At 45.2% G+C, this 20,504-nt stretch overlaps 3 protein-coding genes across 19 annotated transcripts; 2 read left to right on the forward strand and 1 right to left on the reverse strand.

Moving 5' to 3' along the window:
* Positions 1 to 864: 864 nt before the first annotated feature.
* On the reverse strand, positions 865 to 20,326 carry LOC144066659 (uncharacterized). Of its 11 annotated transcripts, none has more exons than XM_077589855.1 (23): positions 20,124 to 20,326; positions 19,754 to 19,875; positions 19,428 to 19,661; positions 19,026 to 19,166; positions 18,896 to 18,956; positions 18,114 to 18,724; positions 17,957 to 18,056; positions 17,735 to 17,889; positions 17,421 to 17,478; positions 17,111 to 17,183; positions 16,772 to 16,934; positions 16,261 to 16,606; positions 15,370 to 15,539; positions 14,975 to 15,243; positions 14,117 to 14,403; positions 13,449 to 13,640; positions 11,064 to 11,127; positions 10,900 to 10,988; positions 9,746 to 9,922; positions 6,820 to 6,904; positions 1,775 to 2,247; positions 1,597 to 1,688; positions 865 to 901 (listed from the first exon to the last, which is right to left on the reverse strand). In XM_077589855.1, the coding sequence occupies exons 2-12, from the start codon at positions 19,868 to 19,870 to the stop codon at positions 16,262 to 16,264; spliced, it is 2,058 nt and encodes a 685-aa protein (XP_077445981.1). In that variant the 5' UTR covers positions 19,871 to 19,875; positions 20,124 to 20,326; the 3' UTR covers positions 865 to 901; positions 1,597 to 1,688; positions 1,775 to 2,247; positions 6,820 to 6,904; positions 9,746 to 9,922; positions 10,900 to 10,988; positions 11,064 to 11,127; positions 13,449 to 13,640; positions 14,117 to 14,403; positions 14,975 to 15,243; positions 15,370 to 15,539; position 16,261. The 11 variants fall into 11 exon arrangements, with proteins under 11 accessions (XP_077445981.1, XP_077445980.1, XP_077445979.1 ...); XM_077589854.1 differs by having other exon boundaries at positions 18,896 to 18,959; XM_077589853.1 differs by having other exon boundaries at positions 16,261 to 16,413; positions 16,474 to 16,606; positions 18,896 to 19,166.
* On the forward strand, positions 3,035 to 10,245 carry LOC144066660 (uncharacterized). 7 transcript variants are annotated; one of them, XM_077589856.1, is made up of 10 exons: positions 3,035 to 3,273; positions 5,549 to 5,586; positions 5,671 to 5,706; positions 5,837 to 5,942; positions 7,340 to 7,696; positions 8,447 to 8,602; positions 8,673 to 8,824; positions 9,226 to 9,351; positions 9,414 to 9,527; positions 9,726 to 10,245. In XM_077589856.1, the coding sequence occupies exons 1-10, from the start codon at positions 3,051 to 3,053 to the stop codon at positions 9,924 to 9,926; spliced, it is 1,509 nt and encodes a 502-aa protein (XP_077445982.1). In that variant the 5' UTR covers positions 3,035 to 3,050; the 3' UTR covers positions 9,927 to 10,245. The 7 variants fall into 7 exon arrangements, with proteins under 7 accessions (XP_077445982.1, XP_077445984.1, XP_077445986.1 ...); XM_077589858.1 differs by having other exon boundaries at positions 5,552 to 5,586; XM_077589859.1 differs by having other exon boundaries at positions 3,037 to 3,273; positions 5,837 to 5,933.
* Positions 11,015 to 17,350, forward strand: LOC144066667 (tyrosine-protein kinase STYK1-like). The gene is made up of 10 exons (XM_077589873.1): positions 11,015 to 11,104; positions 12,085 to 12,140; positions 12,517 to 12,705; positions 12,779 to 12,979; positions 13,478 to 13,662; positions 13,906 to 13,977; positions 14,111 to 14,316; positions 14,385 to 14,425; positions 14,940 to 15,036; positions 15,102 to 17,350. The coding sequence occupies exons 2-10, from the start codon at positions 12,086 to 12,088 to the stop codon at positions 15,295 to 15,297; spliced, it is 1,242 nt and encodes a 413-aa protein (XP_077445999.1). The 5' UTR covers positions 11,015 to 11,104; position 12,085; the 3' UTR covers positions 15,298 to 17,350.
* Positions 20,327 to 20,504: the final 178 nt, after the last annotated feature.

The following is a 20,504-nucleotide window of genomic DNA, read 5'->3' on the forward strand; positions in this document are numbered from 1 at the left end:
CACTATTGAAACAAACTTTGCAGTAAAAAAAGTAAATGTCTAACAAATCACAACTATCAATTTATCACATTGGTTTATTTTCTGTATAAACTGATTTATGTAAAATACATTATTTAAACGTAAGTTGTTTGCAACCTTATTATAGTGCTAAATGACTGAAGAGTTATTTCTGCTTAATTGGATTCCCTTTTATATGATCATAATTTTGCAATAGCTCTATTCAAATTGGGTGGATGAGATTTTAGGATGAAGTCATTTTTATTGTACTAATAAAAACGGAAAGACAAATTGCGACAAAAAACACAAAATGGAAACACGAGCTCCAGGTTTTTCACCTCGTCCACCTGCGCCTGCGTCTGCTGCAGTCGTCTGTTGCTGGTCAGGTTGGGGGCCGGAGCAGCGGGACCCCCCTCGGAGTCGGGGGCCCCCGGATTTCCCGTTGCATCCTGAGTAGACCTGAAAAACGATTTTAATAGCAAGGAATGTTATTGATGTCTTTCCATAGTGTAAGTGTTTTTTCTACCACCATCAACGGGAGCAGATGAGTTAATAGCATTAAAATTGAAACTAGACTTGACCAATCATGTGACAGCAGAGGCTCAATGGCGTATGTCACGACATGTAAAACATAAGTCTAACACAAATATACACAAGAAACATTAACCTAAGAGCAGACAAATCACTAAATACAGATAACATTCCGACTGAAAGTCTCTTTTTGGTAAACACAGAGTAAAAATGGATCGCATTTTGACGTCAAATGATGGTGAAGTCATGTTCAACAGGCACACAAGTTAACTTAGTGCTTTTAAATGGAATTTTAACAAGAAAATGCAGCAGAAAAAGTGAAATGATGCGGTACTCACATCTCAGATGCACGATGACGATGATGTTGATAATCCTGCCCGGGACAGATAGGAGGGGATGGGAGGGGTCGGATTTAAAAAACAAATGCAATCTGGGATGAAAAATAGCACGCATGCGCACCAAAACAATGACAGACAAGTCGACTTTCAATTGATCACTTTTACTCTGCTGCTATCTGTTGGCTCATGTGTGGCATTACATGAAAACAAGCATTAGTCTCATTTTATTAGTAAATGAAGATGCGCAGCCATGTTGGTAGGGGCAGCATTCCCATCAAGGCAATGCTTAATTAGACATTAAAATAAATTAACACATTTCTAAGCCCTTTTTTATGAGATTTATAGAGAGTTTGCTAGCAGTAAAGATCATTAAAATGTTAAAATGAACTCTGACAAGTACGGGTGGTTCCTTATGATATGATTTGCAATACAAAACACTCGATATGGAGATCAAACAGTTATTGCTATATATGTCAGTAAATCAATACACAATATTCTATGATAAAAATAATATTGTGACTTTAAATTAAAAAAACATATTTTAAAAATTGGTTGAGAAATAGGATAGTTGTGATGAAATATTAATGGTAATGCGTTGACTTTGATGGGAACGTCTACCATCATGGCCTCGGGTGGCCATATTGGTCGGGGCGATGAAAGGCCTTTTCATCCTTCTTGGCAGGAAGATATAACGGATTGGGATTCAAAGTATGGAGATTTATCACCTTACCGTTCGTTATTCCCAGCTCCCTTGACCTTTTATTATCTGATTCGAGTCATCTACGGCACACAGCTCAAAAGGGGCGTGCCCTCTCTTCCCATCTGTTGTGGAAAAAGAAATTTGATATATATTATATTGCACTTTGAGTAGGTGCAAAAATCACCATAAATGGGGTTCACCGCCTTGCCGTTGTGATTGGACGTTGCGACAAAACGATCATTGTCAGAGAGGTGGGACGTCATCGGATGAGTTGCTGGGTGTTTCCCGGAGAGACCGAGGTCTTCGTCCTCATTCGTCCTCTGACGCACTTAAAGCAGCTGTGCACACACACACACACACATCTATAAATAGTTTGTGTTTGTCTTGACGAGCACAACGTTTCTCCCTCCTGTCAGCTTTTTGCTCGTCTTCTCCTCCTCTTCCTCTCAGTGGTGTTCGTCTGGGCGTCTGAGCGTGAGTCATCTTCGACTTTGGCCGATCGGCGACGGCGGAACCGTAGCGCCAACTAGTGGTCGGGCACGGAGGTGGATAGATCCCCACGGAACGTTTCTTCGCAGATTGTGGGTGGAGCCTATTCTGGCGGACTTTGGGAGAGTTTCCAGCTGGACCGGTGCCATCCAATGTCGTGGCACGGGAAAACGATGGACCGATCACTGATGCCTGTGTAGAGAGAAATGACTGGTCACCAATCAATGTCAGCACAGCACACTTATAAACCAGTCTTAAGTCTACCATTTCTCACACAGACAAAACCACAGGGCGATTAGCCGCCATTAAGTGACTTGAATTTCGACCAAAGAACTGCCAACAAGATCATGTTCAATGGACTGGTCGCCAGTCATCATCATGGCTCATCAAGACAACCATTGACTGGTCATCCTCCATTAGGATAGCGCATACAGATAAACACTGGACTGATCACAGAGGACTCATGTATACAAATGCCTGGTCACCAATAAATGTAGGGTGCTTGTTTCATGAATGTCGGGGCTCATACAAACCAAAAAAAGTGACTGGTTGCCACCGAACTAACTGTTATTGACAGTGATAAACATGGATTGCATGTCTATCACTGCCAAAACTGGCAAAAAGGTCATTGGCCAAACAACAGGTAATGTCATGCTCGTACAGACCATGATTGACTAGTCTCCATCCAATGGAATAGCAGATCCAGATAAAGAATGGACTGGTCGCCTGATAACATGACGACTTGGGTAGCTGTAAAACCAAAAAAGACAATTGAGCATCCATTGGCACAACACTTATGTACAAAAAAAGAATTGGCCGCCATGGCTCATAAGTGATGGGTCACCATCCAAGTCCAAAGTCCCCAAGTTGACGTCACCATGGTTACGAGTCCACGGACAGATGACGTCAAGCGCCTGCGAGCCGAGTCATGTCTCCCGCACATTTTCGTCTCTTGGTGCTTTTTGTCCCTCTACGAACACGGCGTAGCGCGGCGCATGCGCACGCGGGCTGGCGTGACGACACGCACCGAGGGCGTGGGCGCGCGGGGAGGAGAGAGCGGTGCGCGCACGCACGCCGCCAGGCAGTCACGGCGGAGGAGAAAGAAGAGAAAGAAAAAGAAAAAGAAAAAGGAGGAAGGGGAGAAAGATGGCCGTGATTCCCGCCACGCCGCACCCGCGTCACTAGGCAACATGGGCTGCATCGGATCCAGAAGCATCAGTAAGGCGCGCCAAGTGCTGGGACGGACGGGAGTGTGCGTGTGCATGTGCGTGTGTGTGACGACATGGGCATCAAGGTGCTCAACGTCACGTGACGTCCCTCTGATTAGGCTGTTTTTTTTGTTACACGCGCAAATTTCTATATGCGCTACGTTACCGGCGCGTGCGTTCCTGCGAATTGAGACGCACGGGAGTAGACGGTGCATCTTAGCCAAATCATCAGCCCCCCCACCCCTGTCCGACCGTCTTGTCGTGCGACTTAAGGTCATTGCACCCCCTCCCCCACCTTTCCTCACCTTACGTCTCGCGCGTCAGGACGACACGTCATAAACTGGAGACGCGGGATGAGTCAGAATGGGGCGCGTGCATGGGGTGCACGGCTTGGTCAGGTGTGTCTTAAGGTACGGGCACGTGTTGAGCCTTCCACATGCGTTAATGATTATTATTATCAAATGATTATTTTTTAAGTATTTAGGTGGCTTGTGATTGGCTAATCACCGATTCAGGGTGTTCCTGCCTGGTGCCCATAGTAAGCTGGGATAGGCTCCAGCACCCCCCACCCAAGACGATCATTGAGGATAAGCGGTTTTGGAAAACGAATGAATAAATATATATTTTGAATACCAAAAAAAAAAATTACATTCTTTCAGACAGTGAACGACTATTATTAAATGTATATATTTTTGGAAAGCATAAGAAAAATGATAAATACAAAACAAACCCTTTCATTTATTATTTATTTATGTATTTTAAATAACAAATCGAAAAACAAAGGTAAATATTCAATGCCAGTGAATGTTTAGAGTAAATATTGTCATCATTTATTGATTACTTTTAATTTTAAAGTAAGAAAAAAGTAAATAAATTACATTTAATATGATTGTTATTGAAAAAAAATATTTGTTTAGTTTTCCTAAAACAAATATATATATATATATATATATATATATATATATATATATATATATATATATATATATATATATATATATATATATATATATATATATATATATATATATATATATATATAATTAAAATAACCTCAACCCTAACAATCGGATTGGAAGTCTATTGACGTCAAAGCCAGTGAACGGGTTCAGCGTTGGCTTCTTGAAAAGGTCAAAGGCCAAATAGGGCGGGATGTTTTCATCATCATGGCATTTCTCGCTTGTTACCGTGTCGTTTGACCTTGCGATGTCATTGATCTCCGCTCCCGGTGGTCACTTTGCGTCAGGTTTCCATTTCTCCCATTTCGCTAACATCCTTTAAAGGCCATTTCCTGGCCGTTTCAAAAGAGAAAAGAGGGGGGTCCTTTTCATATGCTCCACCCACCACTGAGAACTCCCCGCTGACACGCGCTGGATCTATTTTTCGCTTCTTGGAGGAAAACGTCTGCCGACTTCCGGGCGACGGCCTGCGCTAAAAATAGAAACGGCAAGACGGAGGTCAAACAGAGGAGGAAGAAAAAGGGGCCGGCCAATTTGGGTCAACTGCCAGCTCGCTCCCCGGGTTTGGCGCAAGCGTCTGGATAGGTGACAAACGCGCTGGCGGAGTCACCCAAAAAAAAAAAGGCCGCCTCGTGTTTAGCGAGTAGGTCGTGAGGAAAATGACAGCTGGGAATGTGCTAATTCCTTGTCGACTTCACACGGGCACCCACACAAACATGTCTGCCTCATTAGGGATCATTCAAAGTGTTTTCCAGGCTGATTATTCTAGAAGCGGCGCCGTGTCATGGGGGGCAAAAAGGATACAACATTTCCATTGAATGGAGTCATTTAAAAAGTTGAAAAGTAGTCAACTTTTTGGAGCATCTTGGGGCCCAGCTACATGTAGGAAACGAATTTGGGACGCAAATCTGGCTGGTTTTCGAAGATACTCAGTTCAGAAAAATGCAGCAGTAATTCTGGTTGTGACATCACAACCAGAATTGATGATCGTTGCTTAGCTTTTTACGGCTGCGCAAGCTAGTAAGTATATCAATAACAAGCTCGAAAGCATGCTAGCAGTTCATTCATCTGAACTTTTGTCAGAAAAATGTTGCTTCCCAAGTGAAGCCCTGTGTCATAAAAGATAACTTTGAACAGAGTACACTAGGCGCAAAAATAATGGCTAATTAATCAACTATGAAAATAGTACCCCTGAACACACTTCATGCAAGTGTTTTGATGTTGTCCTATTTCATCCACGTTATCCTCCGTAACGATTTTCTTTCCTCTAACTTCAGAAGTTAAAGGTCATATTTTGCGGTTCAACATTCTATTTGTTTTCTTCAGCAGCCGATGCGGTGCCGGTGCGGAAAGATGGAGATCAGGTAAAACATCTCCTGTGGTGACTTGCCACCAAAGTGCACGTGTCCTCAATCTTTCCCCCCTCTTCCGTTCCTCGTCCCCGTTAGCATGGTCGTACCGAGTTTTCCTGGGAAGCCATCAATGTGAGTCTTCTCCGTTCCTCTTCTGACTCTCCTTTTCTTCACCCTTTTATACGCTTGGGCGCTAGCCTGCTGATGAGCTGCTAGACTTTTCACGTTCCGTCTGTCCTTGTCCTCATTGGCCGTCCGACAGCTGTCCATGGAGGATACCACGTCCATCCTGCCGCGACTCAAGAGGCAGTCGGCTAACTCTTACGGCATCGGCGCCCTGGCTAAGTCGTCTCTGACAGGTGTGTCAGGTGTGTGTCTGTGCCGGTAACGTCTCCCCCATGTCGCTCCGCTCTGCTCTGCTCGCTCCTCTCGAGCTCTTTCGTCTACGCATCTCGTGCATTTTCGCAATAAATTTAGTGCCTACATTTTTTTTTAATATCTAAAAAAACAAAAAAAACAAAGGAAACCACAAAAGTTTTTTAAACTATTTTATTTATATTTATACTTTTTTAAAATTCATTTGATTACTTGATCATTTCATATATTCAATGAATTTATTTTCATTTCTTATTTTATTATTATCAGTATTATTCTTTATGATTAATTTATTATTATTATTTGCAAAATGCAATCTAATTGTTAAGATGATTGTTAAAAGCTCCAAAATGATGGCAAAATGAATATTTCGGGCAATAACTCATATTTTTAATGTTATTATTTTTTTCTATTCTCAATTTTTATTCGCTGACTTTTATCTTAATTTTAATTTCTTTATATTTAGTTTGTTATCAGTTGTACTTTAATTTTTTGTTGGTTTGTTTGTTTTTCAAATATATATTTTTTTACGCTTTATTTCTAAGCAAATTGCACTCATTCACTTCTATTGACACCGATAGATGTCCAACCATTTGGGACAGGGAGGGTTGCAAGCGATCCAATGTCTATCGCCGTCAATGGCAGTCAAAGAGTTCAACAGACTTAAATCGGACTTAAAACATAAATCAAAACATACGAATGACAAGGAGAGGAGGCGGAGTTTGGAGTCGACATGGCTGCCCCTATGGGTGCCCCCTCCAGACAAAACCACACATACCCACATAGCCCTATCCATTGGCGCACGCCAATGGCATAATCATAAACGGACCAATCAAATCGCCCCACTTAATAAAGTAAGAGTTTGCTTACTTTGAAGGAAGAACAAGCCAAGCATCTCACGGGCGTGTCAGTGTGGTGTCCTGTCAGTGGGTGGCGCTCTCCTGCTTTGTGACGCCTGATGAAAAAACATAACATATCATCCACCATTTCATCCAAATGACATGCATTGAAATGACTGAAAACATGATTTCCTATAAGGAAATAGTAGGGTAAAAAATAGCCACAGTGGCAGCCATGTTGGTAGGGGCAACATTCCCAACCAAGGCAATGGATTAGGTCCAAACTTGCTGATTTCTTCCCAATTTTTGTGTTGTCTATAATATTTTTAAGAAAAATTCTAGTTTAGTATTAAGCTTTTTCTATTGCCTTATTTTTTTGATGGTGTTGTGTCCAAAACATGGTTCGCTATCATTTTGCTTAATGTTACGTTCTGTCATTATTTCATAGCGCCCATCGATTCATCTTCCACACACCATTTGTCCAAATTTCATTCTCAAAATGTTGATATTCCCGCCTCAATTTTTGATGTCGCGCGACCCATCCTTCCCAGGCGTGTCCCGCTCCATGAAGGACAAGGTGACCAAGCCCACCGCCATGGCGCAGGGTCGCGTGGCGCACATGATAGAGTGGCAGAGCTGGGGCAAACCATCGGCGGGGCCGCCGGGGGGTGCCGGTCGCAGCAACCTGCAGCGCGAGAAGGAGCGGCGCCTGGAGAACGACGCCTACAGCGACCTGAGCGACGGCGAGAAGGAAGCGCGCTTCGCCGCCGGCATCATGCAGCAGCTGGCCATCTCCGAGGCCACGCTCTTCGGATGGGCGTCGGCGGACGACACCCTGGCGGGCGACTCGCAGTGCGGCAGCGTGGCGCACCTGAGCGACGTCAACCAGGACAGCATCACCAGCAGAGGTACGCGCTGCTTAGTCAAATTTGGATTGAAAACCAGCACCGACATCCAATCCGGTTTGATTGGAACGCCACCCACCCAATCCAAAAGAACTTACTGTCAATGGCAGCTAATTTTTGAAAAAAAAAAACTACAAAATTTGTGATTTAATAGCGAGTTATTCATTTTCCCTATCGCTTTGGGTTGCGGGGGGTGCTAGAGCCTAGTTTTGGCGTTCGCAAACCGTAAAGGATGTTTAGAGGGCAAAACCGTCGCCACGAGCGCCACCCGTAACGCGCCGATGCGCTCGTGACGAACGCTGGGTGGCTCGCCTTCCAACATGAAAATTCTCATGCGGCGCCGAAGCAGCGAAAGGCAGACGTGATTTAGACTTCCGCCCGAGGCGGGAACTTGTCACTTTGGTTTAGGAACTTGAGGAGCTGGAGATTTTTGAGGGCTTTTGTCCACATGCAAACTGAATTTTGGCTTGTTGGCTTGTTGACTTTTCAAACTTTTCAAAAAGTCACCCTGATAAATTGCGTGGCACAATGAATTGACCGATGTGCAGTTATATTATCATATTTTGACTAATTGGTTAGAATGGTGGATGACCAAAGAACCTCTCTATTTTTAAACGTCTCTTTTTTCTTTTATTAATGAGACATTTATAACCTGTAATTAAAAAAAAAAAAAAAACGACCGGTTAGTATTTATCTATGATGCATGCATCCTCTTTCTATCCAAACTCCGCCCCTGCGCTTTTGCGCACACAGACCAGATCCTCCACCAGTCGTCGGCGGACGTGTGGCCGCACACGTACGTGTCGCAAGGCCTCTACTGCCTGTCCTCGTCGGACGCGTGGGAGCCCATCACCAGTCAGCCTTCGGGCCTGGCCTCGCCGGCCACGGGCTCCTACGTGGTGGCCGCGGGTGAGACCCACGCCTGCTTCGCCGCAAAGCGCGCGCACACTCTCTCATGACTTTTCTACTTTTGGATCAGGCAGCGGCGCGGGCAGCACGCCGGCCGAGGGCTACGATTCGAGCGTGAGCGCTTTCCTCCAGCAGCACAACCAGCTGCAGCAACTGCAACAGCTGCAGCAGCTCCACCAGTATCAGCAGCAGCAGCTGCTGCAGTACCAACAGCAGCAACAGGTGGCGCCGCAAACACTTGACGATGCCGCTCACCGTTTGCGATACGAGGCTCATAACCGTGAGGCCATGCAAAAATTAGCGACACACCAGTCAGGAAATCAATCTACAATATTCTGACTAGGCGGCCCGGTGGACTTGCTGGTGAGCGCGCCGGCCACACAATTCTGAGGTCGAGGGTTCGATCCCGGAACTCTGTGGAGTTGGCATGTTCTCCCGGGCTTGCGTGGGTTTTCTCCGGGTACTCCGGTTTCTTCCCACATGGCAAAAACATGCACGGTAGGCAGGTTGAACACTCTAAATTGGCCCTAGCTATGATTGGTTGTCTCCTTGCGCCCTGCGATTGGTAGTTAGTTGGGATAGGCTCCAGCCTATTTATCGCCATTTATCTTCCATGTGTCAAGCAGTCGCTACACAGTGCTTCCCATTCCCTGCAAGCCACGCCCAACAGCACCATCCACAGCCTGGGGCTCCCCGCGCACCCCCGCCTGGCCGACCTGTGGGGGTCGGCGCAAGTCGAGGCGCACCAGGTAACCCCGGCGCTCGACCCCTCAAGCGAAAGGTCGCCAAACGGAGCTTCTCCACGTTGCAGGTGGAGATGCAGTTGAGCGGACACGCGGCGGAAACGTCGGGCGGCGACGGCGAGGCGGATGCCGAACGCTGCCGACACGAACGAGAAGACGGCGAGGAGGAGGAACTCACAACGGTCAGATCTGATAGTTGCCTCCAAATTGTCTAGAGACCAATTGTGGGCCATCACTCACTAATGACTTAAGGTCTTTTTCAAATTGATTCCACAATATATCATTTTGTCCTTTTTGATTATTTTTGACAAAAATCACAATAATCGTCTTAGAGCATAGCATCAGGATTAATTGGGATGGAATTGTTCTTATTGGCGCAGGCGGAGGAAGTCACACTGACCTTAGAGCCCAAGCCGTACCCTTTGACCTCGTCCTCGCCGTCCACCAGAGGTCCCAGCCCGGGGACGCCGGCCGAGCGGGTCCCCTTCGATGCGACGCCGTGCCTCATCCAATCGCTGGAGCAGGAAAAAGACGAGGAGCCGGACGAGGGCGCCGCCGCCGTGGTGGTGGCCATCAACTGACGCCAAAAGACAAACAATTACAAATTAGCCCAATAAGAAATCCCGATATTATCCGAGCCCCGCCCTCTTCTTTACTCGCAGGGTGTGAGGAATATTAATCAAGCAAAAAAACAAACAAAAAAACAGGTTTGGACATTTTCGGGGGACAGACGACCAGCAGACAGGAAGTGGAGGCATTGGACGCACACAAGAGGCGGGACAAATAGGTTGTGTCAATCATTGGCAACTTCCTGCCGGCGTGGCTAAAACACAATGTTACAATGTATACAAGGTGATAACATATATATATAATTGCTTTTTTAATAAAAGGGAAAATATATGATTGTCTTTTTTGGAGGTATTCTTAAATTCAATATCATTAATAATCATTGATTTTTCATTTTGAATACATATGGTAATTCAGTCATACGTAGATGTGTAATCTATTTGAAGTGGGATGATTGGGAGAAATATGCTTCTGAAAATATGTTTTTGTGGGTGTGGCAAAGTTTCAGGGCAAATTCTATTTCGCAGACGTGATTGCAAATGATATGATGCAATGGGGGCGCGTCCGTTTTTGGAAAGTCATGTCATTAGTCAGCAAAAAAGGCTCAATTTTAAATAAATAAAAAACATGAATAAGGGTTATAATAATTTTACTTTTTTTTTTACTTCCAAACAATTGTAGTTTTTATTACAGTTAAGGATTTAAAAAAAAAAAAAATCATTGCTTTGGTGTTTTTGCTTGTATAGCCAAAATATGCAATCATTTCATACCCATTGAATATATAAGAAATAAAACTGGATTCATGAATCTTTTGGTTAACAAAAAAATATATATATCTGCTAAAAGTTTGTACTAAAAAAGTAGATTTCAAAGGACAACTAATATGGTTAAAATGATCTATTTTTGGCAGACTATATACAACCTGGACTCATTTCCAGGCGAGCAAAATCCACGGCAAACAAATGACATTCCGAGATGTGAACTCACCTGCAAAAAACACAAGCGGAAGCTCGTCGTGACCGCGGAGGTTGACGTGCCGGCTTTCAGGTGAAGGTTGTCAATCGAGTGGGCGGAGCCTAGCAGACAAAACACTGAGGCAAACAAATTCCAACACTGAATGCAAGTATACAGCATGAAAACAGGTCACTCACCATGAATTTACCACTGGAGCGGACGCAGACGTATTGCCCAGGTAAAGTGGCTCTTTTATTTTGCCTACAATTTACACAAGTATGTACTTAAATATTGTATTGTCATGCAAATACTACTGTTGTCACAATACTAAAACTTTCCACTAGCTATTGATACTCCAAAAACATAATCAATACAATACAATATCATGTTTGTACTATCTATTAAAAACCTTTAAGTTCATAATTAACTCTCCGCAAATATATACAGTACACATAGTATATATACATACACGTTTAAATACATATAGTACACACACACAGAGTACTACCCAGAAAATTAACTATCCTGAAAAGGCTGTTGTACTTCTGCTTATAAGGTGAATGTGACATATTAAATGAATAAATAAAATGCAAATCAATATATTTCCAGCTCAATAAAAGTTGTTGGTTTCATATTTTATATTAAACTGCCAAAATAAAAATAAAATCATGATATTCAAATTATTTGGATAGTAACACAATATATGTGCACTGTGTAAATAGATGTGTGCAACTCTATATGTATTTAGTGTATTTACTAGATACTACTTTAAATTACAGTATCTACTTTATCAACTTGTGTGTGTGTGTGTGTGTGTGTTTTAATGGGTGTGTAAGAAGCAGCATGAGAGCGGCTTTAAACTGGTTCTGTCACATGGAAATGCTTGGTCCCACGCGTCAACGCGTAACCATCCGTGAGGGTGCCGATGTTTAATGACAAAGTAGCGATTTGGTATGTAGGCTTGCATAAGGGAAGGAAGGGCCAGCTAGAAACTTTACAGCCAATCAAGAATTTCAAAACAAAACTGGTGCATTTCGCAAGAGGGTTGGCGTGGTTTTATTGGCGCCATGACAGCTGGAAAGCCCGTCAATCCATCAAACTAGAGATAGGGTTTTATAATTTTTTTAGTATTTATTCTTTCTCCCCCAAAACTTGTCCATTAATTTAAAACACTAAAATTTCATTCTTATGTCATCATAATGTTCTTTTTTTCCCCAGCATGTCGACCAACGCAACAACAAACAGCACATGTCAAAGCGGTGACAACTTGTGTGGTAAAGTCTACAATTTTTGTCACCAGATTTTCCTACCATAAAATTTCAAATACCGTATTTTCACAACTATACAGCGCATCGAATTTTTAGCCGCAGTGTCAGTAACGAGTGCTATTTCTGTATTTTACACACAAAGGACGCACCGTTTTTATAGACGCAGCCAGGCATGGCAAAACATACCAACTTAAACATGCACGCTAAACCCACACGCTAAAAACACGTTTGAAAATACGGTACTTTGAAACGAAAATCTCATGCACTTTTTTTTTAATTAAATTTAACGCTCATACTGAACTAAGAGACTTAAATATTTTCCTTTGTCTTATTTTCTACCGGCCTGTACGGAAATTTCTAACCGAAAAATTGCTGACTGCAGAGGTGGTGACGTATCGCCTGGATGTGATCGTGGTACCGACGGTCCTCCTCGGGATCAGCGCGATCATGCTAATCATCATGTTCCTCTTGGCTTACCGCCACCGCCGAGGCATGGCGATCGCCGCCGCGGCCAGGGCGCGTTCCCGCGGCCGCCCGCGGAGGCGAACGCGCCACCTGCAGGGCATCGACGGTAATACGACACGCAACGCGGCGGTTTCTTAGCACTAAAAAGCCGTTGTGGAAAAATGTGATTTCCTCTCTAGCGCCCCCTGGAATCAATCCGCTGGAACACGAGGAGGTGCCCATGGCGGTCCACCGGAAGGCGAACGGCACGGATTGGCGTCCGGGCCCGTTACGGGAGGTGACGGCGCTACCGCGGACGCTGCCCGTTGCTAGCGACGACAGTTATCTACTCTACCGGGCGCGGATGGAAAACAAAAGCGTTGTACTCAGGGTACTCAAAGGTGAGTTAGAAGGGTTATAATAATTGACAAACAACATTTTTTTTAACGAACGATAAATAAATGGGGATAAGTTAAGATAAGATTTGATTGGTTGGCAAAAAAGATCAAACTAAAAAGGAGTTTAAAAAAATCTATTGATAATACAAAAAAATATGGAAGAAAAGGAAAGGGACCTGAATAATATTTTTAAACCCTCCCAAAAAAATAAAAATTAATATGTGGAGATAAAGTGTTAGTAAGGTAGTAGGCTTATTTTCTTTAGCTTAATTGGCAAAAAATGGAGAAAGTTCAAAGTAATTTAAAAATGCATCGTTTCATTGGTTAAAATATAAACTGTCTGACATTGACCGCAATAGATGTCCAATCCATTTGGACAGGGAAGGTTAGCAGTGATAAAATCATCAGCGTCACCTAAATGGATTGGACGTCAACTGTACTGATACTTGATCATTAATTAGACAATACTGACCACTGTTTGTCTTTCAACTTCCCGTTTAGACTCAGCCAGCGCAGAGGAACAACGTGAATTCCTGAGTTTCGCCTCCTTTGTGTCGGGCTTGGGGCCACACCCCTTTTTGCCGGTCCTCCTGGGCGTGGCTTCCCGCCCGCCGCCCGTCATGATGGTGATGGAGGATATGCGTCACCAGGACCTGCTGAGATTCTTGTGGAAATGCAGACGTAGCGTCAGTACCTATTTTACCTTCATCTCACTCTATTTTTTTCATATTTTGAAAAAATATAATATATTTCAATTTATTTGGATGTTATGGTCATGTTTTTTGTGTAGTTTTCTTAGCCCGTTGAAAGGGGTTGAGATCAGGATGATTTGAATTTCTAATTATTTATTTGAATGTTATTTTTATATATTGTTATTGATTTTTCATATTAGTAATTCAATATATGGAATTTGTCTGGGATATTTGCAGGATGCGTCGTCGACTTATAATATGACAGAGAAGCGAGTTTTCACCATGGCAGCTCAAGTCGCTTCTGCCTTGGTAGGTTCACATTTTGTGAAATATTACAAAATGTTTTTTCTGAAAACAGTTTTTTAAGTATTTGTATACTGTATACATGAGTGATAAAGGGTCTGAAAATGAAATGTTGAAAAGCAAGATCTTGCAACGTTAGGAGTACCTGCACAGACGACGTTGCGTTCATGGCAACGTGGGCGCTCGCAGCGTTCTGGTCAGCGGCGACCTGACGGCCAAGCTGTGGGGTCTGGGCTGCGCCCACCGCCGACGAAGCCGGACGACCGTTTCGCCGAGGTCGGAGCTGAAGAGGTGGCAGCCGCCCGAAATGCTGACCCGCGGAGACTCGGGCCCCAGCGGAGATGTGTGAGGCGCTCGCGAAGGCCCCTTTTTCCAAAGGGGACAAATTCACTCATGGTCTGGCCTTTCCACAGGTGGTCCTTTGGGCTTCTGCTATACGAGATGAGCACATTGGGTGAGTCACTCAGCATTTTGCTACCATGAAATCATCTATTCCAATAAAACATTGGAAATATCAGAAAAGCTAGACTATAGCTAGCTATTTTTAAATACTGTAATGTTTGTTTACTTTTTATATCATATTTAAATTACCGTATTTTCTCGCATATACGCCGTATTTGTAACTTTAAAAAATGACTGAATCAAGGCTCCGGCATACATAATGTTTTATAGTACATATTTGTTTTTTAGCATTAGATTAAAATTCTTATAAGTTATAAGATATGATTTGATTTTTTGTGCAAGAAATGTATTATTTTGCTAAGAAAATGCACACCAATACAAAATTTACCAAGGATAAAAAGGTATAGAATTTTTTTTTTTAAATAAGAAAAATAATATATGCTAGGAAATATAGTTGAAATTGTACTATTACCAGAAAACTAAATAAAAGTGGAACGTAAACGGATTAGACATCATTAGCAGCCAACAATTTACTGATGAGCCAATGTATTACGTTGCGGTCGCAGGTGAGCCCCCGTTTGCCGAGGTGCCCTCCACTGACCTCCAGCGGCACATCCAGAAAGGAAATCCCCTCCGACATCCAGCAGGCTGCTCGGGCGCACTGTGAGTACGGCAACGCACTCACACGCCGTTGCGGCGACTTCTGACGGCAGCGCTCCGACCCGCAGTTTTGCCATCATGTCATCGTGCTGCCGGTCGAACCCCGGACGCCGCGTCACCGTGGCGACCCTACTGGAGAAGCTACAGGGGGTTGCCGGGGAGGCCGACGGGAGGACGCCCATCCGGGCCGCCGCCCCCGTGGACCTGGAACTGTACATGCGGCAGGCAGGCTATGAGGACGCCTACAACTATGATCTGCTCTGATTGGACTGTGCAGCGCAAATTTGCTGCTATGTGAGCAAGGACTGCCCCAAGATGGTGCAAGGCTTCATTCACCTGACTTTGGCGCTGGCACTGTGGGATTGATTTCCACCCGATGGCGGTCTGATTGTGACTGCGAATGGTTGTCTGTCAATGCGTGTCCTGCGAATGACAGGTGACCAGTCTAGGGTGTAGTTCATCTTTTGCCTGAAGTCAGCTGGGATAGGCTCCAGCACCCCGTGACCCTGACAAGGATAAGTGGTGTTAGAAATTAATGAATCAACAAAGACTGACAGAGGTTGGAAATTTTGCTACTATACGTGACTTGGGATTTTATATGAGTTTTTTTAAGGTGAGTTATGTACACACGCGGGAGTGGCAGTCGTGCACGTGTGGGATTATTTGCCCATTTATGTGTTTGGATGAATGCGGGAGTATTTATCACTGAGAGTGAATGTGTGAGAGTATATTACGTGGGTGTGAGTGTTTCTAATTTCCTTTATGAAAGAACGCGAGACACTTATTTTTGGATGCGAGTCTCAGCGGTTTTGGTGTGAGAATCATTATAATATCGCATGAGAGAGTTTTACAGACCTCAGTATAATGTGTGAGAAGATTCAGTAGGAAGTCACAAACCTTTGTGTGTGTTTGGGTAAGAATCATGTCAGAATATCAGAAATGAAGCAGCAAGAGTTGAAAAGAAGACAAGAGTTCAACTATTCACACATACAGTACTATTACGAACATGTACACTGAAAACAGACCGTGTGTTACAGGAAAGTCCGAAAAACTTGAGTCACAAATGCCCACAAGGAAGTCCGGCATGTAGAAAAAAAACTGGACACCAAGTGAAAAACAAGGAAAAGCGTGATTTGTCTTTGTTCAGAGAGTTCCATTTGTCAGGAAGATCAGAAGAAAAGTTTGGAAGCGGGAGCGCAGGAGAAGCGGGACGGGGGGGGCGGGTACCTCAACCACGCAGGCTGTCAATGTGTGCGCAGATCTTGAGAGCGGGGCCTAGTTTGATGTTCATGGAGGCCAGTAGGTGCTCCTCCGTCAGTAGAAGCAGCGCCTGCCCGTCAATCTCCTGCGACAGGAAGAGCGATGCCAGATCCTCGCAACCTGAAAACCACCACATCATCAGAACAATTCCAAGGCGCAAACATTTGGCGAGTTTCCTACCTTGCAGAGAGCAAATAAACTGAGACACTTGTTCCACCGTCCACTGGGCGGGGCTTGGAGGGGCCTTGGGCGGATTTGGGGGGTAACAAGAAGCGTCTTCCTCGCTGTCGGAGTGACTGGAGTCAGAGCGGCGCTGTAAAAATCATGTGTTTTCTTATGCTGGAGCTCCTAAACTCAGTTCTTTTTTTTTCAAAGTCCTCTATGAATTCCATTGACAACGATAGGTGTGTAATTCATGTAAACTGGGAGCAAAAGATTTTCATCTGAGTTGTTCCCAACAAGATCTTCATGGTCTCACCTTGCAAAGCATCCGGCTTGCAATCTCAGAACCGGCATTTCGCGAGTTGACCCACGGTCGCTTCCATGTCTTCCTCTTGGCCAGGTCGATGTCTTCGTCCTCCGAGTTGGAGACGTGACTTTGAGCCTCCCAAGATGGCCGACGAACAAAAGACAGTTTATTCCTGCGGAAGAGAAACAATGAAAGAATGGACCGATGCAACTGACACACATTGTCGTCAAAGGCTTGAAAAAGAGTGATTGTCAAAGTAGTCACGGTGTCCACAGAGTGAATCCTAACGATAATTTTCTTGGACTACATTCGATTATATCTTGAAGTATTACACCTAGATTTGTATACCTTTTTGAACAGGATGTGGAGCAAAACCTTTTGGTTCCTTTCACCAACCTAGTACAGAACTGGCACTTTAGTCCTACAGGGGGAAACAAAGAAGCAAGATTGTGATGTCGCTCAAACCTTGTTTTGATTAATTGAATGTTTATGTTTGGATGAACAATGCTTATTTCGCCAGATTTCTCTATTTAATTGCCTATAGTGTGCGAGGCACGAATAAAACATGTTACTTTTTTACTTGTTCAATCATTTGTGATTAATAAATCTAAATAGGTGTTAAATCATCATCTCCAAAATTTGAAAAATAAATTTTTACCTGTTGCCAAGGTACCAGAATCTTCGTCATCGACGTGGTCCTTGATTGGCCCGCACACCTGTCAGTCAAAAAGAGGGACAAAGTGGTCATTAAATTGGTTGTGAGTACCACCCAACATGGCCGCCCTGAGGAGGCATATAAGAATTTTTCATGTGTCTACTGTGAATTGAAATTAGTATATATTGTTATTAGACGTGTAATATATTTCAAGTAAAAGGGTGGCAGCCATCCTTCCACATAAAATGGATTGGACATCTATCGCCGTCAATGACAGTCTATGAATAAAGAGCTTGGAGGTCAATTTGAAAAGTCACCGGAAAGGGTTGAGCGCCTTCCTGGATGACGAAGCCGTCGATGACATGCGTCAGGACGTGCGGCTTGACCACCGCTTTGGGAGGCGGAGCCTTCTCGCCCACCCCTCGGACGCCTTTGGATGCCGGTGGGGGGAGGAATGGGGGTGTTGGAGAACCTGCGAGAATGGAAAGGCCCCCTCAACATTTTTGAATTTGATCTGATAGACTTTGACTGCTCGCTACCTGCGTCCACTTTAGCTGAAGTTGAGGCGTCCCCTTTTGACGGCGGTGGTTGCCGATATGAGTCGTCATCGAAATAGAGCTGGTGCGCCGTCGCTGTCGGCTAGGAAAGCTCGAATTAAGCTTGATTGACAGATGGATGTCTTGACGAAAACCTTACCTGCACCTTGGAACTTTTTGGGGCGTCACTGTCGGCAGGTGGGACGCTCGCCTCGACGCCTAACGGTGAAGGGGTGCTCAGGGGTTGATTTTTAAATTGTGAAGGCAAAAGAGGCGCTGGCGGTGGCGGCCCTAGGACGCCGCCTTCTCCAGAAGGGACGACCGGGTCGGATGATCCGAGGAAGATGGAGGCCGTCTCCTGGCTCCGCCCGGCTCGTATGAAGTGAACAGGGTTGCGGGGCGTCAGCGGGAGGCTGGTTGGCGGCGGGGCCAGCGCAATGGGCGGCGGAGTTCTACAAGGCAGCTGAAGGGGGAAAGGCAGTCCATGCAGGGTCTTGGGCTGAATGGGGACCGGTCCGTTGACGTGAGGCACCTTGTCGCCGCCCGCCGTCCTCTTCTGCAAGGGCTGCACCACCAAAGTTTGCGCGCTACCCGCCGCCGAAACCGAAGCGGACGTCAGGACCAAAGCGTGCGTGGCGGCGGGCGCCAGAGTCCTCGTAGTGAGGGTCCTCGTTCCGTGTAGGATGACGGCGGAGGATTTCAAGTGAGAGGGCGGAGGGTATGTGGGAATCTTGATGGGGAACGGCGGAGGCGGAGTAGACTTGTTGGGGGCTACAAAGGCGACAAAAAAAAAAATTAGCTAAAGATTCTCATGCTTCTGCCTCCTCTCAGTAGAAGCTTGAAGTGGGAGTGTGGAGGCAAATGAACAAACACCCCCATTTTGAATGGCTTTAAAGTCCATTGTTGTGTTATATTTACGACAAATTACAGGTATTTGCTTACCGGCATGACCCTTTTCAGAAGTCTCCATTTTGATACATTTCGGACCGGAAAAAATCTGCGTCTGCTGAAGACATGAGTCAAAACGGTGGACGGGGGAACTTTGTTTGCCAGAAAAATGGCCATCGCTAACCAGCTCGCTGTCCGTTTGGCTGCCAGAGGAGGTCGTGGTCGTCACTTCCCGCGCGAGCGACGTCACAGCGACGGTTGTCGGCACGCCGCCTGGCATGAAGATCAGCTGCGAGGAGATGGGCGCTCTCAGGGTGCGGTTCACCTGCGGGAATGAGGCGCGGCAGGGGTTAAACACACGATAGCGATCACTTAAGATGGAATCAGTAGACACTTTAATCCAGTTGATGTTTCATGAAAAAAAATGCTCAAATAAATTTGGAGAAAATAAAAATCAGATTTAGTTTTTTTTCTGCCACTGACAGCTATGTACGTATGATCCAATTGATGTCTACTAGTGATAGTTATTTACAGATTGATGATTAGGCATCTATGGCACTGAAAGAATTAAAGTTGTAAAAATCACCCTGAGGAACATTTGACCACGACCCCCGGTTCCACCGCTCAGCAGCAGCGACCGGCTGACCGTGGACGTCGTCGCCGCCGTCGCCACGGTGATGGCTCGACCGTCAGTTGCGGAACTTGCCGTCCCACCGGTGACTACCGTGTTGTTCACCTGGGCTTTGTCGATGTGCTGCTGCAACATCAGCTGCTGGAAGTACTGAGCGGCGTGCGGCTGCCTCTGCAGGGCTTGCAAGGCCTGATTGGGCAACCATAAACACGGTTGGTCACCAATTCAGCCTGCCGCCAATGGCGATGAATGCGCCCCCCCAACCGAAAAATGGCACATACCTGCACGGCTTGCTGTTCATATAGCGACATAGAGCGGATCGGCGAGGGGCGGGCACCGTTCCCAAATGCGTCACTCTCATTGGCTGGGGCCTGCTGTTGCTGGCCGTCCGTCTCCATGGTTACTAAGGGAAGAATGATTGACTGATGTCAATACATTTTCTTAGTAGTGCAACTCTGAAAATTATCTTCTGTTAAACTAGTAGTACTACCACATTGTCTTGTCAACATCCCTCAGGCACGGCCCACACCGCCCAATGGACCATTTAACTACCTCTAGTGTCCTTTTTATGACGTTAGCTGGGCTGACAGAGAAGCTTCAAACAAGCTAGCGCTAACGTTACGGTGCCGGCGTCCCGAAGCGGTACCGAACCTGCTTGCTTGTCGTTGTCTGGACCTCTCCAAACGGTTCTCGTCGGCGACTCGTTGCTCTTCTAGACCCGGTTTTACTCCTTGCTTCGGTTCTGCGTCGGGTTCCTTGCGGTTCCGCGTCGGGTTTCTTGCGGTTCCGGCGGCTTTGCTAGCTGGATTGGAACGGCGCGAAACCGGCGACACACCGGAGCATAATGAGGTCGCCACGCCCACGTTGTGACGAAAAAATCCGAGTGGACACGAATCAGCCTCGGCTGGATGGTCGAACGTTAACATTTATGATTTTTCATTCTTTTTTTTTTTTACACTGAACTTGAAATATAAATAAACCTGAAAAAATATGTAATTCATTGGTTGTCACTTGCAGTCACAGACATCAAAT

This window comes from Stigmatopora argus, chromosome 21 (genome assembly GCF_051989625.1).
Source record: "Stigmatopora argus isolate UIUO_Sarg chromosome 21, RoL_Sarg_1.0, whole genome shotgun sequence".
NCBI lineage: Eukaryota > Metazoa > Chordata > Actinopteri > Syngnathiformes > Syngnathidae > Stigmatopora > Stigmatopora argus.